General features: G+C 39.8%; 1 protein-coding gene across 1 annotated transcript; it reads left to right on the top strand.

The window, feature by feature from the left end:
* Positions 1 to 11,079: 11,079 nt before the first annotated feature.
* Positions 11,080 to 15,489, top strand: LOC311288444 (C-type mannose receptor 2-like; the record flags this gene model as incomplete). Its single annotated transcript, XM_084405864.1, has 5 exons — positions 11,080 to 11,086; positions 11,615 to 11,653; positions 11,746 to 11,973; positions 14,589 to 14,969; positions 15,134 to 15,489. 5 exons carry the CDS (start codon positions 11,080 to 11,082, stop codon positions 15,487 to 15,489), a joined length of 1,011 nt encoding a protein of 336 aa, XP_084261990.1.
* Between the last annotated feature and the right edge of the window lie 11,854 nt (positions 15,490 to 27,343).

The following is a 27,343-nucleotide window of genomic DNA, read 5'->3' as shown; positions in this document are numbered from 1 at the left end:
AGTCGCGCTCTTCTTCTGATGAAAATGTGGACTCTTCGTCGCTAGTATCCTGGACGAGCTGAAGGGTTTCTGCACCGGTGTATCGTGTCATCTTCCCAACGCGCAGGTGACGAAATGATGAAACTTGAAGCGTTTAATGCATTTGCTTGGGGGCGTTTACCTGTTTTGCATAGATGGCTTAACACATTATGTTGTGAATAGCGCGCTCCGTGAGTAGGCGTGAACGAATTAAAGTCAATGAGCTCGTAATGAGCTCGACTGGAATCGCTCTCTTTTTATACAGATTACAGAAGCTGTGAATATTTGTTTTTTATATAAATTACTTAATTTAAAAGATGCGATCTCAAGCTTTATGCCCGTGGGTCTGTTTGCCTGTTTGACTGAATTTTCGCGGAGTTATAGATCATTTTCGAACGCGTTTCAAATGGGAGTTTACTGACAGAGAGAAGGCAGAAATAGCATCATGTTAGTTTTTCTTTATTTGGCAAAAAGCAAAACACTTTATTTTTATTGTGAGTATACAGAAAAAAAAATAGAAACTGAACAGGATCGATTGATGTATTACACGAAAATGAAAGATCAAAATTAACAGAGCATTTTGTGTTTATTTTTCATTGCTAAAAAAAAAAATCGAGCTAAACGCGCAGGCGCGTTTTTGGTCCCCAGAGGGTTAAATAGTTGTTTCAAAGCAGCTTTACAGTGATAGCAGAAAGATAATGCAACACAGTTTGTTTCTGCTGTTCAAGTTCATTAAACGGTATAATTCGATGGATCATTTTGAGTAGAAAATGAACCCCAGATGTCACAAAACAGCAAGTCACTAAACCTAAACTGTAGGATAAAACTGTATAAACAAAATTATTTTTATCATATTATTGCACTTATTATTAACCAGTTAGACTATATTTCTGTCATACATCTATAGAAGCTCTTGTTGAGAATTAAATGTTGATGTTTTATTGAAAATGTTTGGTTTCACATCACCATTATGGTGATCAGTGTTTGCTTTAGTTGTGCTCTTGACCCTTGACTTTTTTAATATTAGTTATTCTTTGACTGCTGCAACTTTGTGTTTGTAAAGCACATTTGTTATAGCAAGAGAAAATATGATCTGGCCATCATGGTCATGTTTTCATGATGACATTATCATCATTGACATGTTATCAACATTATTATTTTTCTCTGATTGTTGTAACAGTGTTTGTGAAGCACATTTGTTATTGCAAAAAAAAAAAAAAAAAAATACAAGACAAAATGTAAGCAGGTGATGGTGATGTAATCATCATTTAGTGACCTGATTCCATAATTTTATCTATTCTAATCTTTGATTAAGTAAGTGTGTTATTAATTTTATATTATTGATTGTAGCAGCCCTGTGGTTATACATCAATATGAGCTCCTGCATCAGTCAGACACACAGGCATCACAAATCAGCATATGAATCTCAACATGTTAATAATGATCAACAAAAAGTTTCATGCTGCAATGCATGCTGGGTGCCACCATGTGTGACGTGCCTCTGAGCCCGTCCTCCTCTAGCCGGTTGTGTGTTGGGACTCATAATGTGAAACACCAGCAGAGAATTATAAAAGGTTTTAGTTCTCTGACTTCGCTCTCTTCGGTTGCCCTTTTGTCTTCTGTTGCTCCTTTGTTATTTGTTTATCATTCATTTGCTTCATGTATTAGTTTAGTTTGGGGATTTATATTTGTAGGCGTGTATGTATGAGGGAACATGTCTTTAATATTTTGTGCTGTAAATTATGCTGCGTATTCTTCATTTACGTTGATGTTCCTAGTGGAATGTTTTCCGTAGCTGTGCTTTTCTCATTTAGTTTTAAACTTTATTTTTATTAATAAATTCTTTTTGATTCGCTTTTGTTCTCGTTGCCTCCTTCATTTGTCGTGGCTCTGAGCCGGTCGTGACTCCATGGTACAAAACTCCCTGCATGCACTGCAGCATAAATTAATGATACAGCTGAATAGTCTTACTATTTTCTTTATTTTTTCTTTATTTGCTTTTATTTTTGCTGTTGTTTTGTGACTTTATGTAGCCTGCTTTGTGATGTTCAGAGTGTATATTTTTGTGTTAGTTGGTTTGATTGTCACCATTGTTGTGATTCATGTGCTGATTTTTGATGTCTGTGAAGTACATTTCTTTTTTTTATATGAATGCTGAGTTGAAAAAGCTGACTGTTGTAGTTTCACAGTGGTGGTAATGTAGAATTTAAGTGTGTTTGTTAGACCCTTAATGTACAGTACTGTGCAAAAGTCATGTTAATACTTATGAATAATTATGTCCTTGATAACTGATGAGGGGATTAAGATGTCATATCCGTGTGGTGGGTTGTAGCAAGTGACGGAGCGATACAGTTTTTTGACCGTCGTTCTATATTTTGTGGTTATATAAAGTTAAAAGGTTGTTCTTGCTTTGAAGTACAAAATAAACAGGAATGAAAAAGGAATATAACGACTTGGATGAGTTCGTTGCTTCAGACTGGTTGCTTTGAACAAATGGTACATATTGTAGAAGGAGTGCCGTTTCAGTGTTAACAATATCACACATATGTGGCATATCACACAAACTTCTCCGATTAGCATTAAGCTTTGTATCAGTAGAAACCCGGTAGTATTTTGGAATGATGAATGATGTCCCCCTGAGACGAGAGATTTCTGTATTGTGTGTCTGGAAAAAAAACTTCAATGACACAAAAATCATCATTTAGTGTCAGAGGCTTTATTGGCCAGAGGCGAGAGACTACAGCCAGTAGGAGGAGCTCGTTCCGCATGTCTTCAACCCCGCCCATAGGGGGATCTCACTCACAGAATGTAGAAATAGTGTCAGCCATCTTTTTTTAAGCTAAGCTAACAGGCTCTTGCTCTGTGGAGAAAGCTGAGTAGTAGGCTAACCACGATGGCGAAAGGTAGTTTTGAAGATGATATGGCAGAAGGGGATTTTGAAGATCTCGTGCGCGAATCCGATGCCCGTGGCTGCCTGTACGAGCCACAATACAGCGATGAACAGATGCGGATGATGGAGGAACAAGAGGCGGCCGGAGCAGCTGCGGCTTAGGAGTGGCCTCATAGGGCAGCGAAGCAAGTGCATTCTGGGAGTTGTTGTCTTTCATCCACATGTGCTAAAAATACATTTTCTGGCTTTTCTCAGTCTAGAAGCTCCAAATTCTAAAATAATTTCACATTTCTACTACATAAATGACCCAATTTAAATACACATTCATCTTTCCAGCAGTTAAATATCCCTTTAATAAAACAAAGAAAGAATGAGACCATGGAATGTGTCAATAACATGTACAATAACTCACTGTTTCTGCTTCTGTTTCACGCCAGAGATGCAAATATTGTCCACCCTGAACGTCTAAATGTGGACCTAAACAAATGAGTGATGAGGATGTGTTTACATGCAAATGTGTTCATGTTCTATAGACTAAGAACAGCAGGAGTATGACACGAAACACAATATGAATTTTCTAAATAAGACTAATTCTTAAAAATGTAACAATGTTTTAATGCAGTGATTCTCAACCGGTGGGCCGCGGCCCTCTGGTGGGCCTCGGAGCGCTATCTGGTGGGCCGTGTAGGCAGTGGTAGACAACCCCCAAATTATTATTATTATTTATTTTTTTTACAAATCTTGTTTGTAAAAGTTATTTTCTAATTATCTAATTGTTCTTATGAATTTATATTATCAAAAACACTCAAGTCAAGTCAAAATGCATTATCTAAAAGCTAATTTAGGTTTAAATATCACGACACCAATCACGTAAGATTGAACGTTGTTCTATCAGATGCAGTAACATTATGTTACTGTAATATGGATCGTTTTCTGAAAAGAAAAGCATATGTGGGAGACAGACCTGTGCAAGGAAAAGCTTCGAAGAGTGTGGTGAGAAAATATGATGCTGAATACATTAAATTTGGTTTTATAAGGGCAGGTACTGAGGGGGTCGCACATGGACGAGAATCGCAGCGCCGCGTCTACAACTCGAGGTATCGAACACTGGACGCGCACTTTCTCAGTTTATGGCCAGCAATATTGTTATGTTTAAGGACATTACGAAATTAAGATAATGTCTGTACTGTTATGATTGCAATTAAATTTACAATTACAGTTAAATACAATTGTTTCTGAGTCCGCAGTCTGAACACTTTACCTCAGGACGTAGGCTACATTAACTGAATTAATTGAGAATCTCACCTGAAAATCCGATCATTTTCATCCACGCAGCTGATTTTTGTAAATGAATATAAAACTAAATGTATCTTGCAGCACAGGGTGAAGTCAGTATATAGGCTACATTAACGACGCTTTGAGACAAATATAATGTAGTAAATTTAATATAAAACTATGTAAATGGCGCTCTGTGGCGCGACAGGTTTTTGAACAGAATCTTGAGCCCATAGCTGGCGCTGCGGACAGACGCCGCCGGTGTGCGTACACTCAGAAAATAATGTGTTCGAATTTTAAAGACGTGCCGCTGCGCTTCTCGTCCGGTGTGCGACCCCCTTAAGTTGAAGGCGCATGTGGAGAAATGTTGTTGAATGTGGATTCAGGTGTTGAATGTGGAGAAATGTTGTCAAATGAGGCGCTAAAACCATCAAAGCTGCCGAGACATTTGAACAAAACTGGGCTGTGTTGGGAAGCCAACATAATATTGTTTTAAACAGTCATGTTCATATCGCTAACTGTATTTAATAAATTACACTTACAGTAGGCTATAAATTGGGGTGAATGAATTTTGTTGAACATTTCGTATCTATACCACAAATGTTATTTCTCGTGCCATTTAAACGCCAAAAATAGTTTTTGTGTGCATATGATACGCATTTTTCGCGTGCATATGATATGCTGTATGGCGTGTAATATGCATGCACTCCCCACCCCTCATCCTAACCAAGGGTTTTCAGTGCGTAGCATATGCACGCAAAAAAAACATTTTTGGCGTATAAATGGCACGAGAAATAACATTCGTGGTATAGAGATCATGTTGCAGCGAATAGAGAAAATCCCCTCTTGTGTGTCTGACCTGTTGTTACAGGTATGTTAGCCTGTTATTGTTACAGGAATGGTTACTGAGTAAATTTGCAGTCTTTTTGATACAAGGACAGTTTTCATCTATATAGCTGACTTGACCTACTCTGCTACAGTGGCATAACAGATTAACAGCAGAGTATATCTTTGTACTTTTAGAATTTTCTGTTATTCTGTGTTCATACTATCATATGTGTGTGGAAAGGTGGTCCTCGGAATGTTTTTAAACACTCATTGGTGGGCCACGAGTTGCAAAAGGTTGAGAACCCCTGTTTTAATGAACACATTCCAGCCAATCACAATCAAGTATTTAGACGGAGGAAATAAAGACTAATTTATTCTGAAACAGCAGAAGATGATGATATTATTTCAGTGGGATAATGAGTCTAATATTCTTTACTAACATTAGAGATGGACTTTATCTCGTCTCTGTTGTGAATGTGACGGGTCTCAACTCTCAGAAGAGGAATAAAAAGAAGCCTATAAATGAGCAAAAACGTTTATATTTTTTCCCAAAGAAAAAAAAAAATTGTCTTCCCTTCCTCTTCATGTTGTATTTTTTAATGCCCCAAACTCTCTCACTAGTCAAACTCTCCCAGTATTCAAACTTTAAAGGCTCTCAGTAACCAGTATCACCAGTCTTCACTAAAGAACTCAGCCCTTCTCAACATTTACAACATTTGCAAATGCTTTTTAACACTTAATTAAAAGCACCATCATTACTAGTAAACGTCTCGGTTACGTATGTAACCCTGGTTCCCTGAATAGGGAATGAGACGCTGCGTCAAACACTGTGGGAACGCCCCTGCGTGAGTGCGTCATGAAGCACGTATGGAATCAGTCCAATGGCGAGACGGAACGTCATAGGCGGGTGACGTCATCGACCAGGAAACTATAAAGCACCCCAGAAAACACAAATGCGACAGCTTCTGATAGGCCTGAAGCAAGAAGATCACGGGCATGCCGGGAGTATGGCAGAACGACGCAGCGTCTCGTTCCCTATTCAGGGAACCAGGGTTACATACGTAACCGAGACGTTCCCTTTCAAGGGAACTCGAGCTGCGTCAAACGCTGTGGGAACGCTAATACCCACGTCGCCATAAGAGCAAGTGTCCGTTGTGTGAAGTCAGAGCGCACAAGCAGACGAAAGCACCTGCGCCCCAGGGTTGGAGCTGAGGTCCAGATCATAGAACCTGACAAATGTGTACGGTGAGGACCAGCCTGCCGCATCACAAACATCATGAAGAGAAACTCCTGATAAAAGAGCTTTAGAAGCAGCCATACCCCTAGTCGAGTGGGCTCGCACAGCCAAAGGTGAAGGCTGACCAACCGACTCGTAAGCAAGTGAGATGGCCTCAACCACCCACTTGCTCATCCTCTGCTTAGATGCAGGACACCCCTTCCTGGGTGACCCAAAACAAACGAATAGTTGTTCCGACTTCCTCCACAGGGCAGCTCTGTGGACATAGGCATCTAGAGCCCTAACAGGGCAGAGTAAATTAAGTTTCTCCTGGTCAGACGACATAAAAGGAGGAGGACAGAAAGCCTGCAGAACTAATAGGTCTAGCAACATTGGTAGGGACCTTAGGAACGTAGCCTGGCCTAGGATGGAGAAAAGCCTTCACCATACCAGGCAAAAATTCCAGGCACGAGGGAGCAACCAAAAGTGCTTGAATGTCTCCAATTCTCTTAAGAGACGAGATAGCGAGAAGAAATATAGTTTTAAGAGTGACAAACTTCTCCGAAACATCTTCAATGGGCTCGAAAGGAGCTAGGGAGAGACCTTCTAACACGATGGCCAAATCCCAGGTCGGCACCCTCGTGCGAACTGCTGGCCTCAGCCTCAAAGTACCACGAAGAAAACGAGTTATAAATGGGTGTCTCCCCAAAGAGACTCCACTCAAAGGGACATGGTAAGCAGCTAGTGCCGCCACGTACACCTTTAGTGTGGAGGGGGATAACCCTGTGGAGAACCGCTCCTGCAGAAACTCCAGCACTGCACCCACCGGGCAGTTAACTGGGTCCAGCTGGTGTTCTCCACACCAAGAAGTGAAAAGTTTCCACTTCAAAGCATATAACCTCCTCGTGGATGGAGCTCTGGAGTGAAGAATGGTCTCAACAACCTCAGTCGAGAGACCTGCACCTATGAGCTGGGCCCCCTCAGAGGCCAAGCCCAAAGTTTCCACAGTTCTGGGCGGGGGTGAAGGATCGACCCACTCGCCTGAGAGAGAAGGTCCCTCCTGATCGGAATCTCCAGCGGAGAGCTGTTGAGGAGAGACACTAGGTCCGCAAACCATATTCGAGCCGGCCAGAACGGGGCTACCAGCAATAGACTGACCCCGTCCAGGCGAACTCTCTCCAGAACTCCTGGGAGCAGAGCAATCGGGGGAAAAGCGTACAGACGCGACCTCGGCCACGCCTGTACCATAGCGTCCAACCCTAGAGGGGCTGGATGGCTGAGAGAGAACCACAGTGGACAGTGTGATGTCTCTCTGGAAGCAAACAGGTCTACCTCGGCACGACCGAAGTGCTCCCAAAGGAGCTCCACCACCTCGGGGTGGAGTCTCCATTCCCCGGGCCTCGGCCCCTGCCTCGACAGGATGTCTGTCCCCTGATTTAAATACCCTGGGATATAAATCGCCCTTAATGAAAGAAGCTTCCCCTGGGACCATAGAAGGATCTGGCGAGCCAGCTTGTATAACGGAGGTGAACGCAGACCCCCCTGATGATTTATGTATGAGACCACCGATGTGTTGTCGGACCGAACAAGAACATGATGGCCTCTCAGGTCTGGGAGGAAATATTTCAGAGCCTGAAATACCGCCAACATTTCTAGACAATTTATATGCCACGAGAGATGATGGTCCTGCCACAGACCCCGGGCTGGACGTCCACTCATGATCGCCCCCCAACCTGTGAGGGAAGCATCTGTCGTTAGCGTTACACTACGACAAAGAGCTCCCAACACAGGCCCTTGGGATAGAAACCAAGGTTCTCTCCACATGACCAGAGCACGAAGGCAGCGCCGCGTGACCTTGATCATGCGGAGTGGGTTCCCCCTCGGGGAAAACCCCTTGGTTTTGAGCCACCACTGTAAAGGTCTCATGTACAACAGGCCGCAAGGTATAACGTTGGACGCTGCTGCCATCAGACCCAGCAGTCTCTGAAACTGCTTTACAGTGAGCGACTGGCCTAGCTTCACCTGTTTCACGGCTGAGAGAATCGATGCGATGCGAGCAGGGGACAGGGAGCAGGGGACATTCACTTCGTGAATGTGCGGGGAGATAAAGCTAGACCGAACGGAAGAACACGGTATTGGTACGCTTCGCCCCCAAAAGCGAACCTCAGGAACTTCCTGTGTTGTGGAAGAATGGAAATATGGAAATACGCGTCCTTTAGATCTATCGTGACAAACCAGTCCTCGGATCTGATTTGTGACACGATCTGCTTGAGAGTAAGCATTTTGAACTTGAGCTTCGCTACAGAACGATTCAACAGGCGCAGATCTAGAATTGGACGCAACCCCCCATCCTTCTTCGGAACGATGAAATATCGGCTGTAATAACCCGACTCCCTGCTGGGAGGAGGAACCCGTTCTATAGCCTCCTTTTGCAAAAGCGTTTTCACCTCCTGTTCCATAACCAGAGCCTGCTCGGGGCCCACCACAGTGGGCAGGACCCCGCTGAATCGAGGTGGACGAGATCTGAACTGGATAGCATACCCTTTCTCTATCGATTGCAGGACCCACTGCGAGACTCTTGGAAGACTTTTCCACTCTGCCAGAAAATCTACTAAGGGTACCAGCCTCTCGAGGCTGGCCTCTGGAATATTTTGAGCAGCAAACGCAGCGCCCTGAAACGGCACACCGGCAGGGAACAACTGGTTTAACTGCCCTGAACCCCTCCTCAGAGGGGGCGAGCGCCCCACGGGAAAACGCTCGCTGGGACCGTCTACGCCCCGGCATAAAGGCGGGGTTGGCAGACCGGACCCCTGAGGGCACCGAGAGAGAATGGGCACCGTCTGCAGCGGTGAACTCCTTTCTCTCACGGTGGGGACTACCCTCAGCAATGACAGACTTCTTTGACGAAGCCTTCTTGGCCATAATAACCATCCTCAGATCGGCTTTACCACCAGAGGACTTCGTCTGAGAGTGCCGCGTCTGATCCCACTGTTTAGCAGGAGGGGCACTAGACGCGACACTCTGTTTTTGTTGCGCCCTATGGGTGGACCTTGTCGACGGCCGGGACTGCCCCCGCCCAGCAGCCCCAGGTACATGAATTTTGAGTGGGAGGTATTTCTGAAATGCTGCTGCTTGTTTTTTCTCTTCTTGAAACTTTCCAATGACTGAATTCACCGCGTCACCGAATAAACCAGTCGAAGATAGAGAAGCATCCAGAAGAAAAGATTTTTCTTTTTCTTTCATACCAGAGAGACTCAACCATAAATGTCTCTCTGCGGCCACCAAAGCTGCCATAGAGCGGCCCATTAGTTTTGCCGACTCTTTGGTGGCACGCAGAGATAAATCAGCAGCCTGACGTAATTCACGAATAACATCAGTGCTCATCTCCTCACTCTCACTCACATCTTTTAATAAATCTGCCTGATACGCTTGTAAAATGGACATTGTATGCAAGCATGATGTGGCCTGACCTGCCGCCGAATAAGCTTTGCCCACCAAAGCCGAAGTATTTCTTAATGGCTTGGAGGGCAAAGCCGGTGCCTTTAAAGAGGATGCTGCCTCAGCAGAAAGATGAGATGCTAGCGCTTCTTCAGCCTTAGGCATTGCCCCATACCCATATGATTTAGCCCCCGCAATATTAGAATACGTGGAAGTTTGAGGGCTAAAAATACGGTACGAAACCGGTTTCTTCCACGACTTCGACACCTCGTGTGGAGGTCGGGAAAAAACGGTAGGCACCTGCGTGGAGGTTGAACACGGGAAGGCAGAAATCTTTCATCCAGTTTGCTTTTTACAACAGACTCCTGCCTAGCAGCTGGCCATTCAATACTCAGTTTGGATACAGCGCGAGTAATAACCTCCATAAGCTCATCGTGTTCAGGGGAATGAGGTGACGAGTCCTCAGTGTCCCCAGTCTCAATGCTGACAACAGCCAGCTCCTCAGAACTGGATAGTTGCAACATTGGTGCCTCAGCCTGGGGGGAAGAAACCGCAACGCGTGCTTCCACCTGGGCTGGGGCACCGGAACTGGCAGGTAAGGGCTGAGATAAGGCAGAGCCCGTCTCAAGCCCCGCTGACAGATCCATCTGCGAACCCCACGACAAGCGCCACCGCTCTGCCTCGGCAGAGAACCACTTTCCTCGAAAAGCATTCGGCGGGATCGGAGCGTTCTAAGGGGGAAACGCTCGCAATGCTCGCAATCAGCTGCCTCGAGAGCTGACTGGGCATGCTGAAATCCCAAACAAACAACACATAGATCGTGTGTATCCCCACTCGTGAGGAAACGAGGACAAGGGGGAACACACTTTCTATACTGCTGCTCGCTCGCCATAATATATATATATATATATGTATGTTTTTTTTTTTTTCAGTGAAAACTCCTGCTTAGTGACACACTAAATGACAGACAAAAACACTTGGACAATAGTCACACACAGAGCGCTTGCTGAAGGCACAGAAGCTGTCGCATTTGTGTTTTCTGGGGTGCTTTATAGTTTCCTGGTCGATGACGTCACCCGCCTATGACGTTCCGTCTCGCCATTGGACTGATTCCATACGTGCTTCATGACGCACTCACGCAGGGGCGTTCCCACAGCGTTTGACGCAGCTCGAGTTCCCTTGAAAGGGAACTGTGTTACATATATGTATATGCCTATAGGCACTGCTGTACAGACACTTAGAGGATTATTTAAAAATGCAAAGCTTTGAGAATCAAAATTAAAGCTCTGTAAACACTTGCATTTTTACAACACCATAAGTGTGTCAAATTAGGCGATCAAAAGTTCTACACACACTTGATCACTTGGGCAAATACAAGGAAAAGTCTATAGTAGACAAATGGTGAAGTGCAAAGATGGCAAGTGTGGACGACGATATTAAGATGATCAGGAATGAAACACGAGTTATGCAGTCCAGCAATATCACTGAAGCTGCTGTTTAGTTGTGAATGTTCAAATATTTATTTAGAATGTTGAAATCATTTTTTGATTCCATAAGGTCCATATTATAGACTAATACTGACTGACACAGAAGTCAATATGCAAATAAAGGGAAAGACCAGGCTGGACAAATACACAGATATAGAGGAAGTAAAATATGAAATAGGGGTTTTCAGAACAATACACAAATGATGTGATGAGCTGAATGAGGGATGAGAGCAGATATAATAATAGCGTAGTGTAAATCTGCAGACAGAAACATCAGACTCAGGACAGAAACACACGACCTCTAAAGTAAGAACATGTTCATTCTTCAAACACAATACACTTTCTGATGTTAATATTGTCTGAATAATTATGTACAGTGAATTCATTCTGCTGTTGAGATACTAAATGAAATGGTCATTTTTTATTTTGATTTCTGAGTTTTTCTATGTGTTTCTTCTTCAGAAATGGACCAAACTCTATATTTGATTCTTCTTCTCATTGGTGAGTGTGTTTGGTGTATTATTTATGGTTTATAGTTTCATCAGGTTTGACCCTGTTATGAAAAGCATTAAATCAAACGCTCTCTTTCACAGCTCTCTGCTCCGTATCTGAATGTCTTCAGCGTCAGTATCACTTTATAAACGTGTTGAAGACCTGGACTGAAGCTCAGAGATTCTGCAGAGAGAAATACACAGATCTGGCCACCGTTGACAACATGAACGACATGAACGAGCTGAAGAAGAGTGTGAATGATGGAGGTGTTCAGTATGTCTGGATTGGGCTGAAGAGGACGAGTGTTGATAAATGGCAGTGGTCTTCAGGTGAACCTGCGCTCTATCTGAACTGGGGACCTAGACAACATGATGGTGGAGATTGTGGAATGATGTCAAATGGACAATTTCATGATTTGCCATGTAGTGAAAATCATCATTTCATCTGCAACAACAGTGAGTGCAGCTATTTACAATTACAACAACCGTTCATGCACCATATACCAAATATAACGGCTCCAAGACATTTTCTACTAACACACACACAGTCTTAACCTATAACTTAAAGGTAGCGTAGGCAATTTTGGAGAGGTCAGCAATATCAAGCTAGCTTTGAAAGCATGAGATCCCACTTTTCCTTCAGAGTCTCCAAACCCACGGCTCCTTTAAAACACACGAACACACACAGCAGAGTCGGCTAAGCATCAAGAGAGACAGTGGCAAATTACCTCATGTCTCAAACCACATAACATTACAATAATAAATTCTGTTTTTATTAACAAAGTTCGGGAGGAGCACATTCAGATAATTAATACGAGTGGAGAGCACTCTGGGTTCGGGCCAAACTCCCCCCGGACAGCACGCCAAATACACATAAACTTAACTCCCTCTAATTGTATGTAAGTGTAAACTCGTGAATGAACATAAACAACTTACAGAGCTCCAGTTGTACCACCTGACTGCTGTAGATTCATTTTGGCATTGATAGTGTTAACATAGAAACACATCAATCCGAGTCTGAGGACGTGAACAGCTCCGGGTTGCCATCTCATAATTACGGTTCCTCATGGTGTGAACGCAGCATGAGCTCGTTGTTTTGGTTCAGGAGGAACTGTAAAAGACGACTGCTGTGTGTGTGTGGCGCTCAGTGACTGTGTGTCTCTGCAAAGCCTTACAGAACGCGCTGATGATGTGTGACGTCTGCGCAGCAGGTGCATATGCCATGATTTATCAACATTAAAACAACACAAAAAATTATTTATATTATACATATTATTTTTTATTTTATATTATATAATTTATAGTTTCAGGTGGTTCTCGAATCTGATCAGTATTTGTGCAGTAACCTCATTCTAACTGTTTCACCGTTTGTATCCCTCCGCTTGCGCCGACTGTCATGGCGGTCGAGCAAATCCACCATATTTTTAATAAATACTACTGTAGTTGTGTCACGAAATGTAGTTTTAAGAGTTTTTTAGACGAGAATGTAGTTATTTAGACCTCAAATAAGTGACTAATATATAATCTTATTGCCTATTTTACGATATGTTCAGAAGCTTTCGCAGGTTCGAGCTCCAGGCCATCAGCGGGTGTTCAGCGCTAATGTTCCCGCAGAGAACAGCGTCATCTCGGTCAGTACTTCGAGAATTTGTAAATGTATCAGGCCAATTACATAATCAGTTCAAAGATAATCAATACAAAACATCAAATGCTCTGGAATAAAGAGAAAAAGATGTACCTGACTCTAATGTCTCTGGAAGATACTAAGCATTATGGACAGATCTCATTACAAATCGCCCTGAGCCTCTTTTTACATGTCATTATAGACAGAAATGCCTTTCACATGGAAACGTGTGCTAACAGTGGGAATTTGCATTCAGAGTTCACACCTTTTGAGAGCAGGAGGCCTTTTGCCTGGAAGATACGTCCTCCTCTGTGTGCAAGTTATCTCTAAACTCTTAAAAACTTTATTACCCTTTGGTTTACTTCTTTGGAAATGGGACCTTTGTACCAGTCACACTGAGACATTTCAAATGATACCAAACATGTATAAAACTGTATAGATTTGTGGGTGAATTTAGGTAGGGATGGGTGAAGGGAATGATGTGTAAATTGGGAGGTGATCTACTGGTGTGATCGTGTCTTGAATGGAGATGGTAATATAGCAAGAGAGTTCAAATGTTAATTTCCTTTGTTTTCTCAGAGAGTTGCCCTCTCTTCCAGTCCTTCCAGTTTCTCCAGTCTTACAGTTTTTACGTCTTTCCAGTCTTACGTCTTTTTTCACCTGGGGTAGTTATTTTCATGTTTTGCTTTTGGATTTATTATAAAATAGCTGTAATAACAAATTATTAATGCTAATAAAATAATGCATTAAATACTTTTATGCATTTTTAGATTTAAATATTCAAATTCAAAAAAAGAAAAAAAGATTCAAATAGGCCGACACTCAAAAACACTGCTTTAAAAAGTGCACATGAAAAAAAGTGTGCTTTAAAAAATGATCTTTAAAGCTGCTAAAATTACCCAGACTTGAATATCTCAAATTATATTAACAGCGTGATGTAATAATGTCAGTGTAATAATAGTCCATTAAAACAAAATCAAGCATCAAAATACACTGCAACTACATTAAATGCTAAATTACTAGTATACAGCACAAGTAAATATTTTAGTGGACTAGTTAATTAACATATTTAGCTGCAGTGTAACATCTTCCTCTGTCTGACGTTTCTCTCTTCAGGCTCTTAATCAAGTGTTCTGAAGAGGAAACATAATGGACAAAAAGAAAGCGCTTTAAAATCATCATAATGTTCAGAAATGTACTTCATGTCTTCCATTGCTGCTCGTTCACATCCAAACCATAAAGCAGCGCAAGAATAATGAACAAACTAATTCATGAAACAGTTTTTTCTTTTTTTTTTATTGTTTTGATTCTTTTCTTGAAGCGAACACAGGACTCGTCTTTGTCCATCAGATGATGAACTGGAGAGACGCTCAGAGTTACTGCAGACAGAATCACATTGATCTGGTCAGTGTGAAGAACCAGAATGAGAATCAACATTTCACTAATTTCAATAGTGGTCTTCGGTTATCTGGACCACAGATCTTGAATACTAGTCTTCAGTTATCAGGATCACGGATCTGGATCGGTCTGTTCAAAGACTCATGGCAGTGGTCAGATCAGAGTAACTCCTCTTTCAGATACTGGGCTCCTACTCAACCTAATAATGGAGGTGGTGAAGACTGTACTGTTATCGAACACAACGCTCAGGGTCAATGGCATGACATCTCTTGCAACAACCAATATCCTTTTGTGTGTCATGAAGGTGAGCAGATCCTCACAAACACACACACTCCATCCATCACCTCCAGACATCTTAAAGTTCACGCTACATGTCTGACATGACAGATTCCTCCACAGTGTTTGTTCTGCATGTTGTTTTTGATCAGTCTCTCTCTAGTTTTTGCTTGTGGTTTGTTTTGTGTCCAGATAAACTGATTCTGATCAAAGAGACTCTGACGTGGCCTGAAGCTCTGAGATACTGCAGACAGAATTATACGGATCTGGTCTCGGTTCATTCAGAGGAGATGCAGCGTCGTGTGATGAATGTGGTTAAACGTGCGTCTACTGAGGCGGTGTGGTTGGGTTTACGTCACTCTCATATTTTGGGCATCTGGTACTGGCTGAGCGGAGAGACCGTGTGCTTTCATAACTGGGCTCCAGGAGAGGAGAACTGTGAGTCTGGAGTGAGATCTGGAGCAGTTCAGTCTGGAGGAGATCAGCGCTGGATCAGCCGTCCTGAACACGACAAACTCAACTTCATCTGCAGCAGATCTGAGGACTGAAGGATGTGTCATTATCATCAGATAATGTGCTTATATCAGTACAAAAAAATATATATTTTCTGTAATATAAAAGTATCATATGAGTCTTTTTAATATCAATGTAATGTTCTCTGGGTATTTAAAATACTAATGTGCACTATATGTTTTAAAGACCCCATGACATCAACATGAGTTTTTATTTATGATTGTTCAGTCAAACATACTTACTGTTAAATAGAAAGTAGAAGATCATGATTCGAGGATGTGGATCAAAGTATATCGGCTTTTTAAAATAAACGCAAAGCACAAGCCACATCAGTTGATTTCATGGGATCTTGTTATTCTGGTGGTGTGGCTTCTTTCTTCTCCTCACTCCTGTGTTTTGCACTAGTCATATATTTACTAATTACTTGTTTAAAATATGATTGTGAGCATCTATATGTGTCTCAATAAAATTAAATATGATTTATTCTTAAAGCTACAATATTTATTTATTTTTTTCGCCACTAGGGGTCGCTAACCTCTTACAATAACAAAGGCGTCGGTTGATGACGCGGTGATAAGAGGAATCAGGGAACTTGTCGTCATGCTGAAGGATCTAATAATGTTTGTGGATGAGTGAATACATTCATGTTTTTTAACATGACTGTGGTGTGACACAGGGCGCGATTGCTAATGAGAGACGGACACACGAGTCCCGCGGATATTAAAGGAATGAGAATAGTAGTACTTATACGGGACCTTATGTCAAAATGATTAATGGCTTTGACCTTTGACCTTTTGACAGGTTGAACTTCCGGTGACCTTTTAATTGATGGGTTGAACTTCCGTAATGGGGGTCAGGGATTAACCTTTGCCCTTCCTCCCTATCGATCATGGGTTTTGACAGTTAGTTTTGCCCTATTGACCTAGCTAGCCCTAAATCATAAGTTTTGACAGTTAGTTTTTGCCCTTTTTAACAGAACAGATGTTTTGACGGGTGTTTGAACTTTGGTCCAGTTATATGGGTGCATGTCTGGTTATATGGTGTGTCCCCGGCATCGCGCTCCCTCCCACCCATGTGAAACGTGCTGTTCGGACACTGTGAGTTGTATGTCACACAAAAACATCCTTTAAAAGAATATCTACTGAAACCAATTATTTTAGTTTTAGATGAATAAAAGAATATAAAATGATCGAGTTAAAATGAACACATCAATATCCGTACCATCGATATCCACAAAAATAATTAAAGTTGAAAAGTATACTCTAAAAGTATATAATATATAAATAAAATCATCTTACATAAAACATTCAGTTCTTTTAAAAGTATATAAAATAAAAGCTTACTAAAACCAACCATTTCAGTTTTAGATAAACAAAAGAATAAAAACCATCTTACATATTGAAAAACATTAATTTCTTTTTAAAAGTGTATAAAATAAAAAGCTTACTAAAACCAATTGTTTTAGTTTTAGATGAATAAAAGTATATAAAATAAAACCATCTTACATTATTTTAGAGATATGAAGCATGTCCACACCATCGACGTCCACAAAAATGCAATGTATGAATGGGTTAAAAATTGTTTTACACAACTGATTTCACATAGTCATTCCTGAATGACCTCACACTGTCTCAAAACATAAGGAGCACGCTTCTAATGTTCGTGCGTCAAAAATTAAAGGAGCCGCGCGTGTGTGTGCGCGCGGGCGCGCCCCCTTCACATGTGTGTGTGTGTGTGTCTGTGCGCGCCCCCTTCACATGTGAGCTCTGTCATCTGAAACAGGATCCCCCATCCACATTCCTGAGCACAGTGAAAGTGATAATAATAATGTTGAATATCCCACACAAATAATATAATATACAATACTATAAAATAATATCTTACTAAAAAATATCTTACTGAAACCAATTATTTTAGTTTTAGATGAATAAATAAAATTCATCTTACATGTTTAGAGTTACAACTCTTGTTCCCAAATGATATTTGCTTACATTGATAAATATCTTTAAAAAGAGCAGCTAGACCCCCACCTCTCTTAACAGCTCTGCAGACACTCATAAAAGTAAAGTTAGGAGGGGCTGCTTCATTGAAGATTGTTGCACTGCAGCTGTCTTCTAGCCAGGTTTCATTTAGAAACATACACTGTAAAGAGGTTGCTGTAAATTTTACAGTAACTTACTGGCAGCTGGATGCCATTTACTGTAAAAATGTTTACAGTATTATTACTGTATTTTCACTTACAGTATACTGTATCATTTACTGTACTTGCATTTACAGTATTATTACCATATTTTCATTTACAGTATTAGTATTGAGTTTATTATTTATTTTTTTTAATTTTCATCATTTAATTTTTTTTTTTTTTTATGTATGTTTACCCCACCCCTCAAAAAAACACAATAACTCACAAACATTTTTTACTTATAATATTATGTTTAATCGTTGAACATTTTGTCTTAGAAGTACAAATTACAAATCTTGAGCTTTAGGAGCCACTAGCTGAAGAAAAAAAAGGCAACATCTCCATAGTCCATAGAATTAATCTCCTGGTGACCATTTGTATCTGTAGCATGGCAAAAACGTACACACACTGAAAAGCAAAACAGGCCTTAAAGGGTTAGTTCACCCAAAAATGAAACTTCTGTCAGTAATTACTCACCCTCATGTTGTTCCAACCCCGTAAGACCTTCGTTCATCTTCGGAACACAAATTAAGATATTTTTGATTAAATCTGAGAGCTGGATCACCTCTTAGGCTTCTAAGGGACTGAAACTTGCTGGCTCAGAAAAGTTATTAAAGAGATCGTTAATATAGTCCAAGTGACTACAGTGGCTCAATCTTAAGTATATCAAGCAACGAGAATACTTTTTGTGCGCAAAAAAACAAACAAAAATAACGACTTTATTCCACTATTCATTTCCTTCTATCTGGGCCTCGAGTTGGTTCACGTAGTGTTTTTGCGCAGCGTGTCAAAAAGCCTATGGAGGAGTGAGCCAGCGCTCAGATTTAATCAAAAATATCTTAATTTGTGTTCCGAAGATGAACGAAGGTCTTACGGGGTTGGAACAACATGAGGGTGAGTAATTACTGACAGAATTTTCATTTTTGGGTGAACTAACCCTTTAAAATAATAAAATACAGTCAAAGTCAGTTTGTGATGTTACATTTCAGTAATTTTGCCAGTCAAAGTTGACAACCTCTCTGATGAGAAACACTGAGGGGTTCAGGCTGAGGCTTTTCTTTGGACCTTTCCAGATTTCCATCTGATCTGTGCCTTTGGTGTTTGGTGCCATCAGGGTTGATTCTCAGAATGAACGTGCAAGCACAAGCAGGGAAAAATATATTATTTTTTCAGACCGGTGTTGGCAGAATTTTCCCTAACTCTCAAACTTGATGCTGCATGTACTTTGACGTTAATAAAAGCACTACATCTGATTCTGAATCCACCTACAGTAGTGGTGGTGGGGGAAAAAATCGATTCTGTTCAGTATCGCGATATTTTGTGCACGCAATTATATTGATACAGTAGCGCAAAGTATTGCAATATTTAATTATAAAATGATCTGTTTTACTTTCAGGTTATAGGGCTGTGACGGTGGCAGTTTTTTACCACTGCGGTGGTAATGGACCAACTACCTGCAGTGATTGGGGGGTTGTTTTGAAAATTGAAATAATTTATTTTTAGTGTTTATTCGAGCAAAGAATTCTTTATTTACATTTACATTTACATTTAGTCATTTAGCAGACGCTTTTATCCAAAGCGACTTACAAATCAGGACTAAATTAAGCGAGTCATCATGAAGAGGCAAAAGACAACAACAACGCAAGAAGTGTTCAGAATACGAAGTTCAGGCATTATTCAGAGTAGCATAAGCATGATAGGTGGGATTTTAAGGGAAAGGTTTTTTTTTATTTATTTTTTTATTTTTTTTATGAGTTTAGGTGCTCATGGAAGAGATGGGTTTTCAGCTGTTTTTTGAATGTTGTCAGGGATTCAGCATTCATTATTTGAGCAATTCTGTCAAAGAAGCAACACAAAGCCTGTAAAGCATTGAAATAAATATCAGTAAATATTAGAAACTTAAATAATAGAAAAGTTAAATCTATAAAAAAAAAAAAAACTTTCGTTTAATACTTTCACACAAAGACACGTGATTCCACATGAAGCCATACCGCTCTGCGCTCTGAGAGGGATGTGGGACATGAGGAGGAAAGAGACCATCGATCTATTTTCTGATATCTTCATGTTTTCTACTTGTTGTAAAAGGTATGAAAAGCACATTTAATCTTCCACAAGTGCAAGATATGTTTGAAACTGCGCTGCCAGTGAGAGTGAAACTAAAAATCACCCGCGCGTGTGAAACGCGCTTTACAAATAAACTTGACACGCCTCACATCTCTAATAACAAGCAAAAACTGTGTTGAAATGAATCTGACGTGCAAGTAAAAATGTAGGCTATCTGTCCTACAACGTTTTTCTACTTTACCACAGTAAAGAATGTGAATATAATAGGCCTAATTAAAAGTGAACCAAGCTTTTAACGTTTTTAATCCCCTTCGAAAATCGAGACGTAAGTGAAGATTTTGGGGGGAAAAAAAGAGATTACATGCAGGGATGAGTCACGATTTTTGAATATTCGATTAGTTTATTTAATTATAGAATTATAGAATATCGAATAGGTTGTGTAATTATTCTCTAAAATAAAATCTCCATGTGTTTGGTGCTAATGCAGTGGTGACGCGTTCATATAATTACGCTCTGTAATAAAGTCCTGTGTCCTGAATGTTCAAGGACAACGTTTTTGCACTACCCTCCTAAGTTGCACTTCAGTAAATGTGTAGAAGATGTTCACAGATTTAATGTGACATTTGAAGTGAGTTGAGCAGTCTTATTTTCCTCATTTTTTGTAATGTCTTTGAATAATATGGGGGAGATGAATCGCAATATATCGCAGAATCGAATCGCAATACTTGCTGTATCGCAATATGTTAAGAATCGCAATAATATTGAATTGTGTCCCAAATATCCCAATACTATCGAATCATCAAATTTTTGCTATTTTCCACCCCTAACCTACAGGGATGGTATTACCTCATAATCCATTACATTAAAATCATTAAAGCTTCATTATTTTTCAATACATTCCTGTAGCTTAGATTTCCAGGGAATGGATAACTTAAATTAAACTTAAATACAATGTAAGTTGCTTTGGATAAAAGTGTCTTCCAAATGCATGCATGTAAATGTAATGTAATGTAAAAAGAATATATATATATTTATATATATATATATTTTGGTTTACCTAATTTTGCATTCAACAAAATAGACAGCTAATGCTGAAGAGTCGTCTGTTAGCAGTTGTAACTGGATGATGATTCTGCCCTTCATTGTCAGCATCCATGTTTTTGCTTTGAGGACAGACTCTCCTGAAACAGACAAAGTCACAGCAGCCTTTTAGTGTTATAGTTTACAGAAAAAAATAAAATACAATAAGTTAACATAACTTATTACTAACAACAATAACATGTGGGGTGAAGATGAGGTAAGATATGATGTTGTATGGTGTTTATAGTTTTTAATCAATTAAACAACATTAAAAATAATAGTTTGCAAAAATTTGCTATTTTGATAATGGTATATTGCTAACCCTTTCCTCCTCCTCCTCCTCCTCCTCCTCCTCCTCCTCCAACGTCAACCCGTTCTGTGTATTGGTGGAGAGCGTCAGCAGTGATGTGCAGTCCAGAGGGAATGGCTGCTGCAAATTCAATATAAAGAACAGAAACTGAGGGATGATTGTTTAAAAGCACTTTAACTGCCCGGTAAACCACTGTTTTCTCCCCTTCCGTTGGTTTCATCGGCAGTTATATTATGTTTGCCTGCTTAACTAATGCATACTTCAGCTAATTTAGTTGATGTCATCTTACTCACCTGTAGATGTTATCACCGTTACGAAGGCAATCACAAAAAAGACTCCAAAATACACCTCCGACATTGCAGATGCAGACCACAAACTTGAAAATGAAACAAAAGATGAACAATTAAAAAATTAACAATGGTGTTGGATAAAGGATTTGTTTACTCAAAATTGTAAATTCTGTCACCATTCACTCACCCTCAACTTGTTCATAACTTCTATTAAATAATTTAATGTGCTGTATACAAAAGAAGATATTTTAAAGAACATGAGCAACCAAACAGTTACTGGTCCCCATTGACATCCAAAGTATTTTTTCTATTATAGAAGTCCATGGGGACCAGCAACTATTTACCAACATTCTTTAAAATATCTTATTTTATGTTCAGACGAAAGAACTTCATGCAGATTTAGAACACATTGTGGGCGAATAAATGATGACATACATAATTTTCGGTTTAAGGTGTACTATCCCTTTAACTTAGTTTTACTCAGTATTTACTATTTACGTTGTACATCTGTCAAAAAGTTGTGAAAGAGGAGACAGAACATATCAAAGTTATTATGCTTCTCTGTTTAATAAGTTTACTTCGGCTAATTTAGGTGAAGTTAACCATAACGTAGGCTACCAGTTGATGTTATCACTATTATTCATAATGATTGCTTTTCGCAATGAAAAGCTCCAACACACTCCATCTTTGCAGATTGCAGATGGCATTATCCAGATCACAAACCTGAAAATAAATCAAAGCATATACGTGAACATATTGTTTAAAACCCGCACTTAAACAAGGGTTTCGTCTATCTCACTTTACCTCAGTATTTCACGTTAGTTCGCTGTTAGTTCGGTGGTTAACGTTAAGTTACCGACGACTTCACCCGCCTGATGAGCTAACTTGCCTTAAAGAGGCAGAGGAACACACAAACATTATTTTTTTTTTATCGTTTTAACTAAAGAATATTTCGGCTAATATAGGCAAGGCAAGGCAAGGCAAGTTTATTTATATAGCACATTTCATACACAATGGCAATTCAAAGTGCTTTACATAGAAGAAATTAAAATAATAAAAAGAAATAAGAATAATTAAAACAGTTTAGAAGAATACAAAATAAAATACAGTACAAACAGTCGGACGAACATTTAGGTGAACTTAACTTACTCACCAGTTAATATTATCACCGTGACAGCGACCCGGCCGACAGTCAGGAAAAAGGGCAGCAATAAGGCACCAAAACCATTCTGACTGACAGTCAGGATAAAAAAAGCACTAAAACCATTCAGACGAAAACAAAACGATAAATCATGTTAGTTTGCTGTTAACATAAGTAAAACATTTGAAAATGTTTGTTTTACATAAAATAGAAATAATATACTAACCTTTTTGGTGAGTTACATGATCTTTTGTCCGTGCATTAACTGCCACTTCACCCCTCAAAAAAACACTTGAAAAGAAATCTCTCTTGCCATTGGTCAGTTTTTCGCGGGCAAGTTCACTACTGTAAATTGATTTACAGTAGGGAAGAATTACAGTAGTGACCCTATATTTTTCCATAATCCTTTGCTGTTTACAGTAACATACTGTATACATATTTTACAGTATCTTACTGTACATATTACAGTAAAATACTGTTCAAATTACAGAAATCCGTTACAGTGTAAAGTCCAGGTTGTTTGTGGTTATTAAGTCGTTGACTAGAAGTGATTTATTTTTAAGTGAACAAATGTTTAACAGTGCTAACTTGACAGTCTTACTTTTTGTTACAGCAATTATCATTCCCTTCCGAAACTTGCAGAGACGGAGAGTGTGAGTAGGAGGTGTCCATGAGCTAGGAGCAGGAGAAACTTTTGCTAGGTATTATATTTAATTATTTTGTCATTATGCCTCCACGTCCCCGCAATTGCCCGCAAGCTTCTCCTCCTGTCCATACGGTAATTCTCTACTGTGCAACAGAGAGTCGTGTGGTTATGATGCAATCGTTAGCCTATTTTTACAAAAAATGCTTATACGGGGCCACAACGGAAGGTAATGAAGCCTTTTATACATTTTCGTGTTTCTTTAGAAATAAATAATGGACAAATGGAGTCTTTAAACGCCTCAGATGTGAAGTTATTCGCTGTCAAAGTGACGCCAAAATGAATGGGAGTCAATGGGATGCTAACAGCAGGTGGGGGTCCACTAGCCAATGGCGGCACCCGGGAGTACCTTCAAAATAATAGAAAACCCTGCCCCCCTGTATAAAATAGGCAAAACCGAAACTTCTTGTTCTTTCCGTTACTGCACTACTCATGTGCACCAGAGTGCCCTCTAGAGGCGGGAAGCATGACTACAGGCTATTTTTGCCCTGGTTACATTTAGCTCAAAAATGTGTAGATTTGGAGAAACATTGATAGATTCTCATAGGTTTACATCAGATTTCTATAGACAGGAATAATTTTTATTTAATTTATACCCAAATGTGTCGATGTAATCATTATGAGCGCTTGGTACTCTATATACTGTGTTTTCAATTCATACCAGCAGCCTGAGGGCACTATTGTCAGGTCTCCTGTCTGATCTATCTCTTGCATTGTCTTTGTGATTGTCTCGGAGCACATGGCTTTCGCTTTGTATTTTAGCAGAGGTATTTTGTCTCGGAGTGTGTCTGTTTCAAAAATAAGTTGGTTTTTAGTTAGTTACGATGCGGTGGTGTAACGTCATGATTGACAGCTGTGATTGACAGGTTCTCCGAGCGAAGTAGTCACTGAAGCACCAACGGACATTTTTTTCGGGATCTTCGGAGGACTGAGGAGATTGTATTTACTTTATTTTAATAAGCCTCTTGTCGTACTGCAATACATTTTTTAAAAAGTGTGCAGAATGCACTCTCCCTGCGAGAGTGAGGGCGGAGCGTTGATTTCGCGGCTTTACTTCCTGCTTACTACTGCGCAGGTCTGGTCCCGAGATCGCTACTGCGCAGACTCAAGTTCCAAGATGTCAGCGCCATATCGGGACTCTGGCGGCTTCAGTTCTCATCAATGGAAGAGAGCGAAGTCCATCGGTTTTTTCGTCCATCTTTTTTTACAGTCTATGGTACTGCAGTGTAAGTGCTGACTGGTGAGGGTATAGACAGCTGTCTTTTCTAAAAAACACATGGAGTCTAACCCCTGTGCACCTGATGTGAGCAAAACATACAAAGAATTGTAACATCATTTATTAAAAATGTATGAAACTCAGTCATGTTTTGTAAATGATTAGTTAATCATTAACTAATCATTTGTAAATGACTTATTACTGAATCTAAAAAACACATAAAATAATGAACTTATCACTAATTAATCATTTATGAATGCATAGTCATGTTTTGTAAATGATTAGTTAATCATTAACTAATCAATTGTAAATGACTTGTAACACAATTTACAAAACATACATTCAATGTTAGTATATCACTTATTAATCATTTATGAATGTTTTTTAAATATTTAGTTCATCATTAACTAACCACTTATAAATGACTTACAACTGAACTTTATTAAAAAAGTGTTACCTGACATTGTGATGTCTTTTAGCAGAGGCTTGTATTTCCATCAACATGCGGTACTTATTACAGAGAATAACCTGAGGCCTTGCTCAAGAATCAAGAACAACCTGAAGTTACACGTGTAGTTGTTTTGTACAGGCTTATCAGAAACATCACCTAAGAACCAAACACTTTCATTTTCGTTAACAGCTTAAAAAAAAGCCTTGTTTACACTGAAAACAAAAATGTTGTAATTTTACTGTTAATAACTATGGGTAAAAATGTTGCTTAACAGCCAATTTAACCCTTACTGAATACAGGGAAGACTGTAAAAGATCTAACCGGACATTTCAAGTAATTTTACAGTACAAATGTTAAATGTTTTAGAAATATAAAAAATACCAAAGTCATATTATAATTTACAGTGAAAAACTGTAAACTGACATTCCCAGAATTCCCCGCGTGACACTTGCTATTATTTTATTGGGTTTTCTGTTACATCTTCTGTTAATGAATGTTTATTGCATTATTGAAGTGTCATGCGTGTCACCATGATGGTGTTTTCTGTTACTCTATATAATAATAATAATAATAAACATTTATTTATATAGCACTTTTCATACATGGAATGCAACGCAAAGTGCTTCACAAACATAAAAACAAATTCACACAATGTCAATATAAAAAGAAAATACATATAAATAACAGTTTAAAATAAAAGACTTATACACAACTTCACATAATATTATTGTACTCATAAGCAACTTTAAAAAGGTGTGTCTTAACCTGACTTTTAAAAATATGAATGGTAGTAGCCTCTTTCACTTCATTTGGTAAAGAATTCCAAATTTTTGGAGCATAGTGGCTAAAAGAAGCACCACCTGATCGTTTATAATTAACTGTATAATGTGCCAGAAGATTAGCATTAGAGGATCTTAATCTGCGGTTAGGAGCATATCTTGACAAACAGTCAGAAATGTATAAAGGTGCCAAATTGTGCTGAGTTTTATAAACAAATAAAAGAACCTTAAAATCGATCCTTTGGTGAACTGGTAACCAATGTAATTCCATTAAAACCGGCGTAATATGTTCTCTCCTTTTTAATTTCATTAGTACTCTGGCTGCTGCATTTTGTATCAACTGTAACTTTGCTATAGAGCCCTTAGGTAGGCCAGTGTACATAGCATTACAATAATCAAGATGAGAGAAGATAAAAGCATGAATGAGTCTCTTAGCATCATCCAAAGACAAAAAAGGACGAATCTTGGCTATATTTCTCAGATGATAAAAACACATTTTTGTCACTTGATTGATATGAGACTTAAAATTCATGTCACAGTCCAAAATGACACCTAGGCTTTTTACTTCTTTCTTAGATTGCATGGCCAAGGGACCCAATCCAGCTTCTATCCTCTCCCGCTCATGTTTTGGGCCCACAATAAGAATTTCAGTTTTGTCTTCATTCAATTTCAAAAAAAATTTGTTCATCCACACCTAATGTATATATACACCTTTAATTTACTAGTATGTAATTCAGGTTTTGGAAAATGTATTTGTGATGAGCTTTAATTCTCCATGGGGCTTTTTCTTTTATCATCTTTATTATTAATGCAGTTTTCAATGCATGTTAAAGGTTCAGAACATATTTTAGCTGTGGGATTTACCGGTTTAAAATGTAACTTTATTTTCTTGTATATTTCAGTTCCCTTTCAAGGGAACTCCCGTTGCGTCGAGAATGACGCTATGGGGAACGCTTTGCGTGATGACGTCTTGAAGCACATGTAAAATCAGTCCAATGGTGTGGCGGAACGTCAGAGGCGGGTGACGTCACGTACCAGGAAGCTATAAAAGCCGGCCCGAAACAGAAAACGAAAGCTTTCTGAGTCTTCAGTTGCGCTCTGTGTTGAATCTGTCCGTTTATTTGGTGTTGTCTGTCTATATATCTATATATATATTATTCAGTATGGCGAGCAAGCAGCAGTATAGAGTGTGTGTCCATCCCTGCCCGCGTTATTTAACGGGAGGTGACACACAAACTCTTTGTGTTGTTTGTTTGGGAGAGGAGCATGCCCAGTCAGCACTCGAGGGTGGTGACTGTGTGCATTGCTGTGCGCTTCCATTGCGTACGCTCCGATCCCGTTTGGCTCGGTTCAATCCCGACCACGTTCCCCAGGGCTTGGGTCCCGCCGCGGCTGAGGCTCGGCGGCGATCTCAGACCTGGGGTTCGCAAATGGATCTGTCAGTGGATGTTGAGACGGGCTCTGCCTTATCTCAGCCTCTTACTGACAGATCCAGTGCCTCTCATCAGGGTGTGGAAGCACGCGCAGCGGTTTCTTCCCCCCCGATGGAGGCACCAGTACTGCAACTTTCCAGCTCTGAGGAGTTGGATGTTGTGAGTATTGATGCTGAGTCTGAGGATTCGCCACCTCAGTCTCATGCGTTTGAAGAATTGCTTGATGTTATTACTAGAGCT

Source organism: Rutilus rutilus (assembly GCF_951802725.1).
Source record: "Rutilus rutilus genome assembly, chromosome: 3".
In the NCBI taxonomy this organism is placed as follows: Eukaryota; Metazoa; Chordata; class Actinopteri; order Cypriniformes; family Leuciscidae; genus Rutilus; species Rutilus rutilus.
The sequence above is the reverse complement of the archived record's forward strand: the minus strand, read 5'-3'. Positions and strand labels throughout refer to the sequence as shown.